The sequence below is a fragment of the Musca domestica genome, unplaced genomic scaffold, assembly GCF_030504385.1.
Source record: "Musca domestica strain aabys unplaced genomic scaffold, Musca_domestica.polishedcontigs.V.1.1 15, whole genome shotgun sequence".
Classification (NCBI taxonomy): Eukaryota; Metazoa; Arthropoda; class Insecta; order Diptera; family Muscidae; genus Musca; species Musca domestica.
Window position 1 is genome coordinate 7912295 of NW_026712207.1, and position 13936 is coordinate 7926230.

General features: G+C 37.9%; 1 protein-coding gene across 26 annotated transcripts in view; it reads left to right on the forward strand.

Moving 5' to 3' along the window:
• Nucleotides 1-2197: 2197 nt before the first annotated feature.
• LOC101897730 (GATA zinc finger domain-containing protein 10) overlaps nt 2198-13936 on the forward strand; it is a 57691-nt gene continuing 45952 nt past the window's right edge. For 8 of the 26 annotated variants that reach the window (XM_020034605.2, XM_059119616.1, XM_059119618.1 and 5 more), the window contains exons 1-2: nt 2223-2860; nt 6454-6921. In XM_020034605.2, the coding sequence (XP_019890164.1) occupies nt 6842-6921 (80 nt within the window). In that variant the 5' untranslated portion in view covers nt 2223-2860; nt 6454-6841. Of the gene's footprint in view, nt 2890-6453; nt 6922-13936 lie in introns of all 26 variants that reach the window. The other 18 variants (XM_059119622.1, XM_059119623.1, XM_059119614.1 and 15 more) reach the window with 17 other exon arrangements.

Genomic DNA, 13936 nt, shown 5'->3' on the forward strand with positions numbered 1-13936 from the left:
TAGGTGACCGAAGTATTCCATTTTCATACTTCATCTAATACAGATGAAAATATTGGTATGTCGAACATTTATATCCAATATTATGAGAAATCATAAATTCCATATTCATCTCAGGTTTCCGATTAAGAAAAATATTTATATATATCAAGTTGTAGAGAATCGCTGACTTGTTTCGCAAGTTGTAACAGAAAAAAGAATTGCAAATTGTGACCTTTTGTGCGAGAGGTACCAGAAGAAGTAGACCGATATTACGCATCTCCGAACTCGATCTAAGTTTGATAATAATATTGCGATGTACCAAGTGTGGACTAAATCGGATACCCTCTTCGAGAGTTATCGTGCGCACCAACCAGCTAGCCAGACGGACATCGCTCGATCGATTCCAAATGTCTTGAAACGGATTTGGTCCAAAGAGACCTAGAGTCTAAATCCATAATTTCGATGAGGCACGTTTTGGCCGTATCAAATGATATACAGGGTGAGATAAAACTGCAAAAAAGTCAAACGCACTATTTTTTACATTTTTTTTAATTTTATTGAATAAATGCAAAAAATGTCGGAAATAGCATCAAATTTTAGAATAAGTTTAGATTTGTTCGAATTGGTCACCTTTGGCACGAATTATGACCTTCAAACGGTCAATGAAACCGTCACGCTGTCGGAATGTTGCTCTGCGGTATTTTGGTCCATTCGCGGCAAAGCGCTTGTTTGAGGTGACCGACACTCTGGTATTTTTTAGTGCCAACCTTGCTTTCTAAAATACTCCAGACACAACAGTCCAACGGATTGGTATCCGGAGATTTTGGTGGCCATTGTGCGCTGGAAATGAAGCGAGGAACCTCATTTTGTAACCATTCTTGGGTGGCACATGCTGAGTGCGATGGTGCTGAGTCCTGCTGGAATGTCCAAGGTCTGCGGCCAAAATATTTGCGTGCCTTTAATACACCCTCCAAAATATTTTCACGATTATATTCGACATTTTTCTGATGCCACGGTCGATTTATACGAGCGGAGAGCGACCATCGGCTGTTATGGCGGCCCACACCATCACCATGGCCGGCGCTTGAGTTCTGGTGGCCAACCGAAGGTGCACATTTTCAGCTGACCTCTTTGGCAAGTAAACAGAATCATTTTGTTTGTTTACAAACTGCTGGACAACGAATGTTTTCTCATCGGCGACGGAGAAAACCAAATTCGGCAGTTCACCACTTTCGACCAAGCGAAGCAACTCTTTAGCTCTTGTGAGTCTATTTTCTTTCTGTTGCGGTGTAAGTTCTTGCACTTTTTGGAATTTCAATGGCTTTACTCCGAACTCATTTTTCAATATTTGCCGAATGGAATATTGCGAAATGTTCAGCTCACGAGCTATTTTTCGGCCACTGCGATGGTACGAGACACAATAGATTTATTTACATTTAAATGCTGCAGTGCTCTAACGATAGCCACTTGTGGTTTTCCAGCCAAATAAAAAGAAATCACACTATCACGCTTAAATTCCATCACTGATAACTTTTTTTCTGGAAAATTCTGACCAAAGTGCTGTTGTACGCTTGTAAACAATATAATAAGCTGTCACTGGAATAATTTTAACAGCTGTCGGACGAGTGGCTTGACAGCAGTCTGAAGTTGGTTGCAAATTTTTCATCTCGCTCTCTAGCTATATGGCTGAGGGTATAAAAAATCATGACTTTTGTATTTTGATGCTCGCTTTTTAAAAAATTGTCTACAGCTCTTAAAAAATCACCCTTTACTAGCATTAATTTGGACCATTTCGTTCGTTATATTCTATTTGTCAATATCCCAAGAAACGGCAACACTGTTGGCATCTAAACATTGCGTGCTAATTTTAACATATGTCACTGTATGTTATATATTTTCTTTTGTCGTTTAATATTTCTCTGACATTTTGTTTGTGAGTCATGTTCATAACAAACTACCTGACCAATACCCCCACATCAACAACAGTGCTCCACCAACGAAAAGAGGACAAAGAATAGAAAGAAAATTGATATAAACAAAATTCAATTTTACCGCAAGAGAGTAACTGCTACTTACTCACACTCTCATTTGCTCACCTTATTGGGGTCCACAATAAGGCTCCCACTCTTTCTCTCTCTCTCTAGCCATTCATTATTTTCATGATTCTCTGTCCAAGAGAGAGACAATTTTATGTGAATGGTGTTTTGTTGGGCTCCACCAGAGTGTGTTGGAATTTTCAGTCCATCATTTGCTCAGTCTCAGTGGCCGCGTTGCATGTACAACACGTTTTTAACGGTAGAATTTCTATGCTGTGTGTGTTTCGGTAGATTTAGATGAGGAGAGACGGTTTTCTTGTTTGTCTGTCGGTACGTGTTGATTGTACGGTTGGTTGAAGAAGAAGGTTCCTTTCATTCTTCCCTTCTCTCCCAATAAGATAAAAAACAACAACAAAAATATACACAACGTTGTATTAACCGTATGCGGTATATTAAAGAAAAAAAAAATAATAAAACAGGGAAAATCGGGTAAATGCATGAGAAAATCTAAAGAAAAATAGCTATCCAACAGAAAAAAAGAAGGAAAGAAAATTATTATCAAAGAAGGTAGACAAGAAGGAAGCAAAAAATAAAATTAACAAAATAATCTGGGCATTTTATGTAAAACAAACGAAAATATTAAACAAATAAATTGCTGTGAAAGGCAATAACGGTAAAAAGTGTTGGCTTAATAGCGTGAGAGTAGTGGGAAAATCCCACGCACAATTTCGACAGAGCAAGAAAAAACACGCATAAATCAAGCAGCTGGGTTATTGGAAAAGTGGAAAAATCATCAAATAATGCAAAAAAAGTTTTATTAAAGAAAAAATAATTGTGGAAAATATGTAAATAAACAGGAAAATTTTGTGCAAGTGTAAATTGAAAATAGCCGAAATGAAAAACCTCGACCACCAACACCATCACTACCACCTCCATCTGCATTGTCCTCCAGAACAATAGTAACTCGTTACGATGTCGTAATATCTTGGCGTGTTAAAGAAAAGTGTGAAAACCCCCCTCCAAAAAGTGAGAGAGAGGACCCAAGCATGAGTTACTGAGAGAGAGACAGAGAGTACCTGTCACAATTTGGATGCGTGCGAGAATTTCGAGGAAAATTCTAACACTCAACTTTAAAGTGACACATCACAACTTCAAACCACCAAGTCTTTGGATTTTCCTCGAATGAAATGTTAATTGTTTCCCAGAATTTCCATTTCATAGAGGAAAACAGGAAAACTTGTTTGGAATAATATTAACCTTTACGTAGAGGCGACTTAGTTGGAATCTTAACATTGGCCTTTTTGGTGGGGAGGGTATAACAAGAGGCCACAAATTAAATAAACAAAAACAAATCATAGAACAAAAAAGAAACAACAAAGTAAAAACAACAACAAAGAATGGCGGCATTGCGCTTAGTCATCCATAATTAATATATACATTAAATTAAGAGTAGCAGTGGTATCGGGACTGGTTGACTGACTGACTAACTGTGGTGCTGCCTGACAGCCGCTGCTGATGTTGATTCGTTATGAGATACACCAACGACAACAGCAACAATAGAACACGTTTAATGACACAAGTACACACACCATGTATCTCAGAGATGCTCTTTGTATTTCAAACAATTCGGAGTACTACAAAAACAACAACACACCCAAAATCTCGCAAAATATCCAAACAAAATATTTTCTTTTGCTGAAAAAAATGAGCTGCCAAATTTTGTGAAGTTAAGAAAGTCAAAAAAAAAAAAACACAAAACAAAACAAAAGAAACAGTTTTAAGAAAGAAATAAACAAGAAATAAACAGAGGAAAATTAGAACAATCTTTAATAAAAACAGTAACGGTTGACAAAATATTAGACAACAAAGAAGAAGAGAATAATAAAATTTAATTTCAAAGAATAAATGTTATAACAAATCGTATTAGACGAAAAGTAAACGATATTAAAGAGTCTCCCGTTCGTAACAGTGTGTCGCAAAAGTCTACGTACATTTATTGTTTAAAGTCACTAGTTTAAAAAAAAAAAAAAAACAGCAACATGAAAATGCTTTAAAAATTGATTTGGTCTAAATTCTTAAACCAGGTCCAACATTTAATATATTTTGGCTTGACTCTAGTTTAGTAAAAACTTTTCGATTTTTTCTGAAATTTTTTTCCAAAGAAAGGTATTTTTACCCTGATTTTGGGAAACTATTTTTTCTTGGTGAACGGATACGGCACCCTAGATGTATACCCGAAAGCCCGGGTTCAAGACCCGGGTTAGACCCCGGATCCTCTTACCCGATATAGACATTATAGGTATCGCTTGAAAGCGAGAATACCTATCCGAAAATACCTATTTTTAGGGGACGGACCCGGGAGATTTTTGACCTGAAAGTTCGTGTTCAAGACCCGGGTTAGACCCGGAACCACTTACGCGATATGGACAATATAGGTATCGTTTTAAAGCGGGTAAAGAATACTTATCCAACAAGTGGACGCATGATTATGTTATTTATAAGCGGTTCGGAAGTTAGAATCAAATTATCGATTTTTTGACCCCGTTTTTTTTATAAAACCCACAAAAAGGCGAAAAAGGACCCATTATGGGGGTCAACAAAATTGATGCCAGATTATAGCTGACGCTCTTACCTTTCCGAGTCTAGCCCGGGTCTTGAACTCGGCCTTTCGGATCAAAAAATCTGGGGTCCCGGGTCCGTCCCTCAAGAAAAAAATAATTTCCCGCAATTAGGGTAAATACATAATACCTTTTTTGGGTCCAGAGATCAAACGATACCTATACTGTATATAACAGTTAACTGGATCTGGGTATAGCCCGGATCTTGAACTCGGCCTTTCTGGGGTCCCGGGTCCGTCCCCCAAGAAAAAAATAGTTTCCCGGAATCAAGGTAACAATGCCTACCTTCTGGAAAAAAATTCGAAAAACTGGAAGTGTTCTTGTTAAACTAGATTTGTTCCGAGTTCGCTATAGGAATATATTTCTGTCAGAGACTGGAGTAAGGGAAATACGACGGTTGTTTTTTTTTAGCTGTGGTTACCTCGGTTTATTCTGAGCATATATAATATACACGCGAGTGTTGGTGTCTTAACCCAGACCTGAACAGTATTTTAATCTCCGGTGGCTTTTGGCAACTTACCGGACTAGATCAATGTCCAGTCGTTTTTTCGTCGGCTTTTCTCAACTTCCTCCTTTTCCTGGTGGCTTGAAAAAACTTACCTGGTCAGGTTTTTTTATAACCACCACATTGGAAAGGACGTACTTCGTGTGGCGAAACATTGTATGTATAGGTCCACGCTTTGGTATAGCCACCATATAACGGTACCTCCCCATATTCGGTATTTTGACGATTTTTGCCACATTTTTTCATGGATTTGTCTAAAAAGTGTTTTTTGTTGGTTATAATGGGTTCTAGCTCCGGTGGCGAAGCATTACATGTATAGGCCCACATTTTGGTATAACATTTTTTGAGTTCCGTGGGTTTTCAAATTTTGGATCCGTTGTGAGGTAGATACCAGAATTAGTGAGCCGATATATCCCATCTTTTAAAAGAGGGGAGGTACCAAAAGGTGTGTTGCAATATACTCCAATTTCACGAGTTTGAATGAAATCTGTTGCTCATTTCGAGGTTTATCAGTTTCATGATTAATACAAACCCGTTGTGGGGGGGGTACCAGAAGGAGTAGACCGATAGATTCCACCCCTAGATCGACTGTCCACTGTATCAAATGATACACACCCTCTGTAGCCATAAGACTGAGGGTATACAAATTCTACGGAACTATAATACATTAGAGTGAAATTTTTCCACCTACTATATTCCGTTCGGAATCTAGAGTTATTTCCTAAATCGTCGTAGAATAATGTGCTGATCATGAAATATGCAAACTTAATGTACCCTCCATACAATGTAAGCAGGAGGCTATAAAAATACCTGTAAATAGTGCGCATACTTTTGTGATACACTGTACTTTAACTACAACTATTACTTGGTCGCTCCTTTGTAATTGCACGCCTGCTACATACCCACGACATACGATTACGATTCTTTCATATACGCTTCTAAGCACTCGAATATACGTATAGTGGCCATAGATCGTTTTGTAGATATGTTGTATGTCGATATGTCTGTAGTTATGTGTGCGTAGAGTAGTGGTTTGAATTGGATTGTTTTTGTTTTTTTATTCTTCTTTTTTGTTGCTTTTATTTAACAAAGAACAAGTAAAACCTGTTGGCGTTGGTGTTTTGTGACCTCCAGTCGCGTTGTGTGAACGAACACTCCAAAAAAGGCCTGGACAAAAAAAGTGTTGTAGTAGCGAGAGAGGAAGGAGGTAGTAGAGCAGAGGTGGTGGTTGTTGGAGGCCGCTGTTGTTGTTGTTGTTGGTCGTTATATCGAAAGCAACCATACACAGAATAATTTTTCTATTCCATACTCTTAGCTTAGTTTGGAAAGCAGTGTTAACGTTAAGTCGGGTGATTGCAGCAGCACATTGACGGCAAACCAAACAACGATAAAAGCGGCATTTCATTTCATAGCGGCCGCTGACTTGTAACGACAGCGAGAACTCTGAACTATTGCCGCAATTTTACAATTCCTGAAAACAAACAAACGGCAAAGAACAAAACCAACAAAAAAATACGAAATTCCATCCAAAGCCAATTGAAATTGCATCACAAGCTAGCCAGCCGCTAGCCAAGTAGTCATCATCATCATCGTCGTCGGCCACAACAAACTACCACGACGACGTCAGCAACAATAATACACATAATAACAACAACAACGAGTATCACGTCGTCGAGCGACAACATTAACGCATCGCCATCATCATGACACGCCTCACGGAAGAAATGGTCATTGCACGATCCAAACAATCGGATTTAAGCTCTATTAAAAAACTTAATTGTTGGTAAGTTTTGCAATTTTAACAATTTGTTGTTGTTGTTGACGTTTTTTTTGTGAAAATCTAAAGAAGAAACAACGTGACAAGATCCGCTGGAACATAATGGAGTGTAAACAAGCCCATATTTGCTTTTAATGGCTGGGTTTTGTGTCCAAAGTGTGTGGCATCCATCGGATCATGGTCGCCGGTTGTTAAATGACGTTGGCGATCTTTTGTCCAGTTAATGCATTTACCGTTGAATGCAGTCGGTCGGTCGGTAATGCTTCGTTAAATATTTATTTACTTCATTGTTTTGTTTTTGCGTTTTTGTCTTTTGGTGCATAAAATTGCATTTTGTTGTTGTTTTTGTAATTGTTAGCGATAACAACAAAAGAGCGGAGATTGTAAAGCAAATAAGCAATCAGAATTGCGTAACAGTTTACATTTTTTAGACCTGGTGTACAAAGATCAAGTTGACTTATAGGCGACGTATGCCAAGCTTCGTTGAAATCGATGCAAAATTGGTAGGACCAAATAAAGGTCTACAGATATAAGACCTTCGAAAACTTATCTTCCATAGGTATAGGAATTCGAAGAGGTACCCCCATAAATAGTAGTAGACTTCCAGGAGGTCTTCTATTGATTGAATGTCTCTTCTACAGACAGAAGGAAATGAAACAAGTAAAAAATCAGCTAAGTTCCGCCTGGGCGAACTTTTAATCCAACATTTTGAAGGAACTTGAAAAATTTCCAAAAATTTCATCGAAAAATACCGCTCAACGACTATACGAAGACGTGGAGCTGGATGTACAATTTCCGTCATAGGCTGTAGTACAGTTTCCGAACTTCAAAAACGAAATTTAAAAAAATTCGGGTCAAAAAATGTCGCTAAAATCATCCAAATAGCGAATATCGGGGGCTATACGATGTCTTGGACCTATATAGGCAATTCTCCTTCAGAGGGCTAAGTACTCAGAAGGACCTTCTTGTGTGGATTTTCAGACAACTTCATTGAAAATGAGGCTAAAATCATCAAAATACCGAATATCAGGAGGTACTTTTCTCGTGGACCTTATATGTGGTACCGTTATATGTGGCCTATATGAAGACGTGAACCTATAAAGGTTGTAGTACCCATTACGCCATAGGTTGTAGTACCCATTACGAGGTTCACATACGAAATATGAAACAATTCGGTTTTATAATGCCTCTAATAACATATAACTACCGAATAGTGGGAAGAATCGTTATATAGGGACTATACGAAGACGTGAACCGACATGTCACATTTACGAACTTAACCTGCCTACCTCAACTCGTTCAAAAGATGGCGAGATTACAACAGACGGATATCGCTAAATCGCTCTTTTAAAGTAGAAATATCACCCTACAGACCTCCTATTCAAAAGTCTTCCTGAAGGTTGTTCGAAGACAGAAGAAATTTAGAAATTAATATTTAGATATTGGATCTTTGATTAAGGTTCTTTTAAAGATGGAGAACCCCATAAAGATTTTTATTTTTTTTTTTTAAATACCTCCTCAAAGTCTTCTGTAGACAGAATGGGTTTCCTTAATCAGATCGATTTATTGTCGAAATAAGATCTCCAAAACATCTCCAGCTCAGGCCACAAGTCGTATATCGGATGTCTACCTGTTTTACCCTATGGGTGCAATGTCTAGTGGCATGCGATCGCTCATGTCCAAATTACGAACCATACAAAGGACTGCGTTCTTACTGACAACCGGAGCTTTCAATAGCACTCCTCAGACTGAATTAAACGTGATGCAAAATCTCCAACCGCAGGATATTTTCCCTCAGTTTTAAGCATTATGGAGAGCGCTGAAGTTGCGGGAAGCTGGCAATTTCGCATTTTGGACATTCCCGGATTTTGGGTGTCAGAATTAGTGATTACATTAACATAATGATAAATGACAGGGACGAGTGGAGTGGTGGCGAAGCTCTTCTAGGCCTAGATTTTTTTACAGACAGTTCCAAGATGGTTCTGCCCTAATCCACAGAAGATCTTCTTAACTTTGTGATTTTTGTGGAATTTTCAAGAAGAGGTTCTTGCGATGAAGAATGCAACCGAAATGGCAAGAGGGCTTGACAATAGTGTAAGAGGACCATTGACTATGCATATGGATATTAGGCGGTCTTTAAACCTATCGAGTCAAGTGCCTATCGAGTCAAGTGCCATCAAATTTCGGGAAAGCCTTTTGGAAATACAAGACTGCATTAAGCTCTGTTGGGTCCCAAGACATAGAAATACAATTTGGAATGAAATGACCGATGTTTCCCTGTCGACTGATCCAACGATTGATGAGACAGTTAAACCACCGATGAATTATTATATCAGGTATTTCGAAAAGGTCTTCACTAGGGAGGCTGACAGAAGATGACACTTGGAAACCGTTTGTAGGGTACCTAAGGTCGTTCTAACTGTAATCCCTGGAATATAATAGAATCACTGTAGGCATCGACTACTGACAGGCTACTGTAGTATCAGATATCCGACAGATATCTGGATAAGAGTGTGCCTCACTATCTGAGGATGTAAAAAAAAACATGTAAAAAAGCCAAGTTCAGCCGGGCCGAACTTTTAATACTCTTCACCACTTGGGAGGAACTTGAAAAATTTAAAAAAAAGAAAAAAAATTCCGTCGAAAAATACTGCCTAAATGAAAACCGTTATAAACGAAAACGTGAATCTGCATTAGTACTTTTTTATCAAAGGCTGCAGGTCCGTTTCCGAACTTCAAATACGAAATTTGACGGCAATTCAGGCTAATAATGTCGCTTAAATCATCAAAATACCGAATATGGGGAGGTTTCGTTGGGGGCTATCCGAAGACGTGAATCTGCATAAATAATTTTTTGTCAAGGGCTGTAGTACCGTTTCTGAACTTCCAATACGAAATTTGAAATAATTTCGATAAAAAAAATTTCTATAAAATCAAATATTTGAAGGTACTGAATATTTGGAGGTACCGTTATATGGAGACAATACGATGCCATGGACTGTTACACGCAATTTTTTATCATGGACTATAGTAAAATGCCGAATATTGGGGGAAGCCGTTATATAGGGACTATACGAAAACGTGGACCGACATAGCTCATTTACGAACTTAACTTAGTGGCAAAATACGGGTCTATCATGAGTATTTTGAGGAGTTATAAACGGAATGAAATTGTATGAACGGAAATTTGTATATACCCTCCATAGAATGGTGGAGGGTAGAATGGTTTTTAGATAAAATGTCTGGGATACTTCTTATTCAGATTTAAAATCTTAGAAGAGTTTTTATATAGGCAGAACACTTCTGAAAGGCTTTCTTTGATATAAATCTACGAAAAATCTTCCCCAGACATAATGTCTCCAAAAAGCCTTCTTTCGATAGAAGACCTACTTCATTTTTTTGTGTATAGAAGACCTTCAAAAAATATTCTAAGGGTAGAAAACATTCTAGCTTTAAACTTTTAAAATATCTTCTCTAAATGAAAGGCCTACCAAAAGCTCTTCTCAACCCATCTCCCTCCTAAAATATATCATTTCGCATATTACATAATGCCAATCCTTTTGGAAACGCTGCCTCAAACATTTATCATCGTCTTCTCATGTAATTACAAATAGTTGTTCTCTTTAAATGTCTTCGCAAGTTCTGCTGCCACTGCCGTTGTTGTTATTATTGCAGCGGAGAAAAAAATTAATTTCAAATGTTGGCGGGGTGGATCCCCAAACTATTTCTCAGGGTTTCCTCCGACAAAAAATAATTTCTGCTACAAATATGACAAGCGGGAATAATAACAACAAAAGCAAAATAAGAAAACGCCGTATTCATTTCGTAATGTTATGTCGGTATGTTAGCTTGTATGGGTGTGTGCGTATGTATGATTTACAAGTATGTAACACGTAATGAAAATACATCATCGTCGTCAGCGTCATCATCATCACATTTCATGGTTGGCTAGGCAAGACTGACTCTTTGCCACTTAACCTCGCTTCTCCAAGCATGACACACAACAAGCTTTGAGCAAAACATAATGAAATGCTACTGTTCTTGGACTCAAAGTGGATGCGAGGTATGAAAACAAAAAAGGCCGAATAAAGCGGCGAAAATTAATGTAACCAAATAATGTTGATATTAAAGCCACCGAACACAACAAAACAAAAAACCCGAAAACTTGTCATGTTCGTTAACTTGTCGTCCAAGTGAAGGTGGCCCATAAACAAAGCCCTGATAATGTAGGGTGTGTGCGTAACTGCTAGTTACCCATAATAATGATGCAATGGAATAGAAGTACACCACATCCATGTCTGTGAACGACCTGAATCGTTAACAAAAAAAGAAAAAAATACAAAATAATATCTCAAAAACAAAAGAAGAAGGCCTTTCACACTTCTCGGGTGCGTTTTTTTTGTTGTATTTTTTGGTTTAGAATTTTTTTTTCTTTTGGTGGAATCTAGAGCATTGCTTGATACAAATTTGAATAACAGATGTCGGCAATTGCCATTGTACTACTTGCAGCAAATTGTGGAGATTCAAGAGCCCTACTTACATTGAAGTGTAATGGAACAAATTGGAGGAAGGCAAAGAGAGAATTTCTTTGATACTTCTATCCATAGAAGGCCTATAGGAGGTCTTCTATCTATAGAAGACATATATGCGGTCTTCTACCTGTAGAAGACCTATAGGAAGTCTTCCACTATAGAAGACAATTAGGAGGTCTTCTATCTAAAGAAGACCTATAGGAGGTCTTCTATCTGTAGAAGACCTACAAGTGGTCTACTATCTATAGAAGACCTACAGGAGGTCTACTATCTATAGAAGACCTATAGGAGGTCTTCTATCTATAGAGGACCTATAGGAGGTCTTCTATCCATAGAAGACCTATAGGAGTTCTTCTATCAATAGAGGACCTAAAGGAGGTCTTCTATCCATAGAAGACCTATAGGAGGTCTTCCATCTGTAGAAGACCTAAGGAAGGTCTTCTATCTATAGAATACCTAAGGGAGGTCTTCTATCCATAGAAGACCTATAGGAGGTCTTCTATCCATAGAAGACCTATAGGAGATCTTCTACGTATAGAAGACCCATAGAAGGTCTTCTATCAATAGAAGACCTATGGGAGGTCTTCCATCTATAGAAGACCTATAGGAGGTCTTCCATTTATAGAAGACCTAAAGGAGGTCTTCCATCTATAGAAGACCTATAGGAGGTCTTCCATTTATAGAAGACCTATAGGAGGACTTCTATCTATAGAAGACCTATAGGAGGTCTCCTATCCATAGAAGACCAATAGGAGGTCTTCTATCAATAGAAGACCTATAGGAGGTCTTCTACGTATAGAAGACCCATAGGAGGTCTTCTATCAATAGAAGACCTATAGGAGGTCTTCCATCTATAGAAGACCTAAAGGAGGTCTTCTATCTATAGAAGACCTATAGGAGGTATTCTATATATAGAAGACCTATAGTAGGTCTTCTATCCATGGAAGACCTATAGGAGGTCTTCTATCTATAGAAGACCTATAGGAGGTCTTCTATCTATAGAAGACCTATAGGAGGTCTCCTATCCATAGAAGACCAATAGGAGGTCTTCCATCTGTAGAAGACCTAAAGGAGGTCTTATTGGAGGTCTTCTATCCATAGAAGATCTATAGGAGGTCTTCTATCATTAGAAGACCTTCTATCTAGATAGATAGAAGACCTATAGTAGGTGTTCTATATATACGAGACCTAAAGGAGGTCCTGTAGGGGGCCTTCTGTTTATAGAAGACCTAGAGAAGGCTTTTTTATTGACTTTGAAACCTGTGGAATGTATTTTTAGAAGACCTTATAGGTCTGCAATATCTAAAAATCTCTTCGCTCCTATATTTTTTAAATTTTAAGTCTTCGTACTTCTATTGATGCTTTTCTCTCAGACATCGTATGATGCAGTACCAAAATAATACTCCCCCCTTTTACCTAAACATCCCAAAATTGCATCCATGACTAATACGCTTATATCGGATAATTAATTCTACAAAATCCGCTTATCAAACAGCGTAATATCATAGTAGCGTAGCGAGCATTCAAAAAAACACGTTCGTTCAATTTTACGGAAAGACGAATCAATGAAATCGAAAACCGGCCAATACACATCCGCACGTTCAAAATGTGGTGTCGTTTTGTTGACATAAGCGTACGGCGACGTAACAACACACAGAACGTGATAATCATACCTAATATAGAGACCCCAAATAAAAAATCGAAAAAAAATAAATGAATTGGAAACAAAATCGTATTGAATTTGAAATCGAATATGAGGTAATAATTGTTTGATTAATTAACAGCTCTTAAAATTTGGTATTAAATTAATTAGGAGAATTAAAGAAAAAGTGATGATAACATTCGAGGAATTGGTCTGTTAATTGGTTCCGATAATCCGCATGGAAGACAATGATATAAATGCTGTAATATGACTCAGTGTGCGATGAAATAATATTGGTCTTATCTATCGTCATTTATTGGTGGCCATAAAAGAGTCGCTTCTACGGGGCAATGAAATTAATTTAAAAGTTACGATCTCAACATCATGCTGGACAAAAGTTCTTCATATTGTCGTTAATCGGTTAGTTAATAAATGACGTTTATAAGTTCTTTTGGCTCGATGTTTAATTATGACGAAATCTGGAACTCTCTCCTAAGTTGGCAGAGGTATCCCCATTTATAGCGTGAAGCGTAGAGCAAGCACCTAGTTTTGGGTTTTACAATTTCCAAATATTAGTCGGATATCGCCATTCCAAAGCGGGTTAATGCTTAGCAATGAGGTCGGTATACAGGGTGAAATGAAAAAAACTGCAACCAACTTCAGACTGCTGTCATTTCTAAGCCACTCTTCCGACGGCTGTTTAAATTATTCCAGTGACAGCTCATTATATTGTTTACAAGCCTACAAAAGCATTTTGGTGAGAATTTTCCAGAAAAAAGGTTATTCGTGATTGAATTCAAGCGTGATAGTGTGATTGTTTTGTTTTTGGCTGGAAAGCCACAAGTGG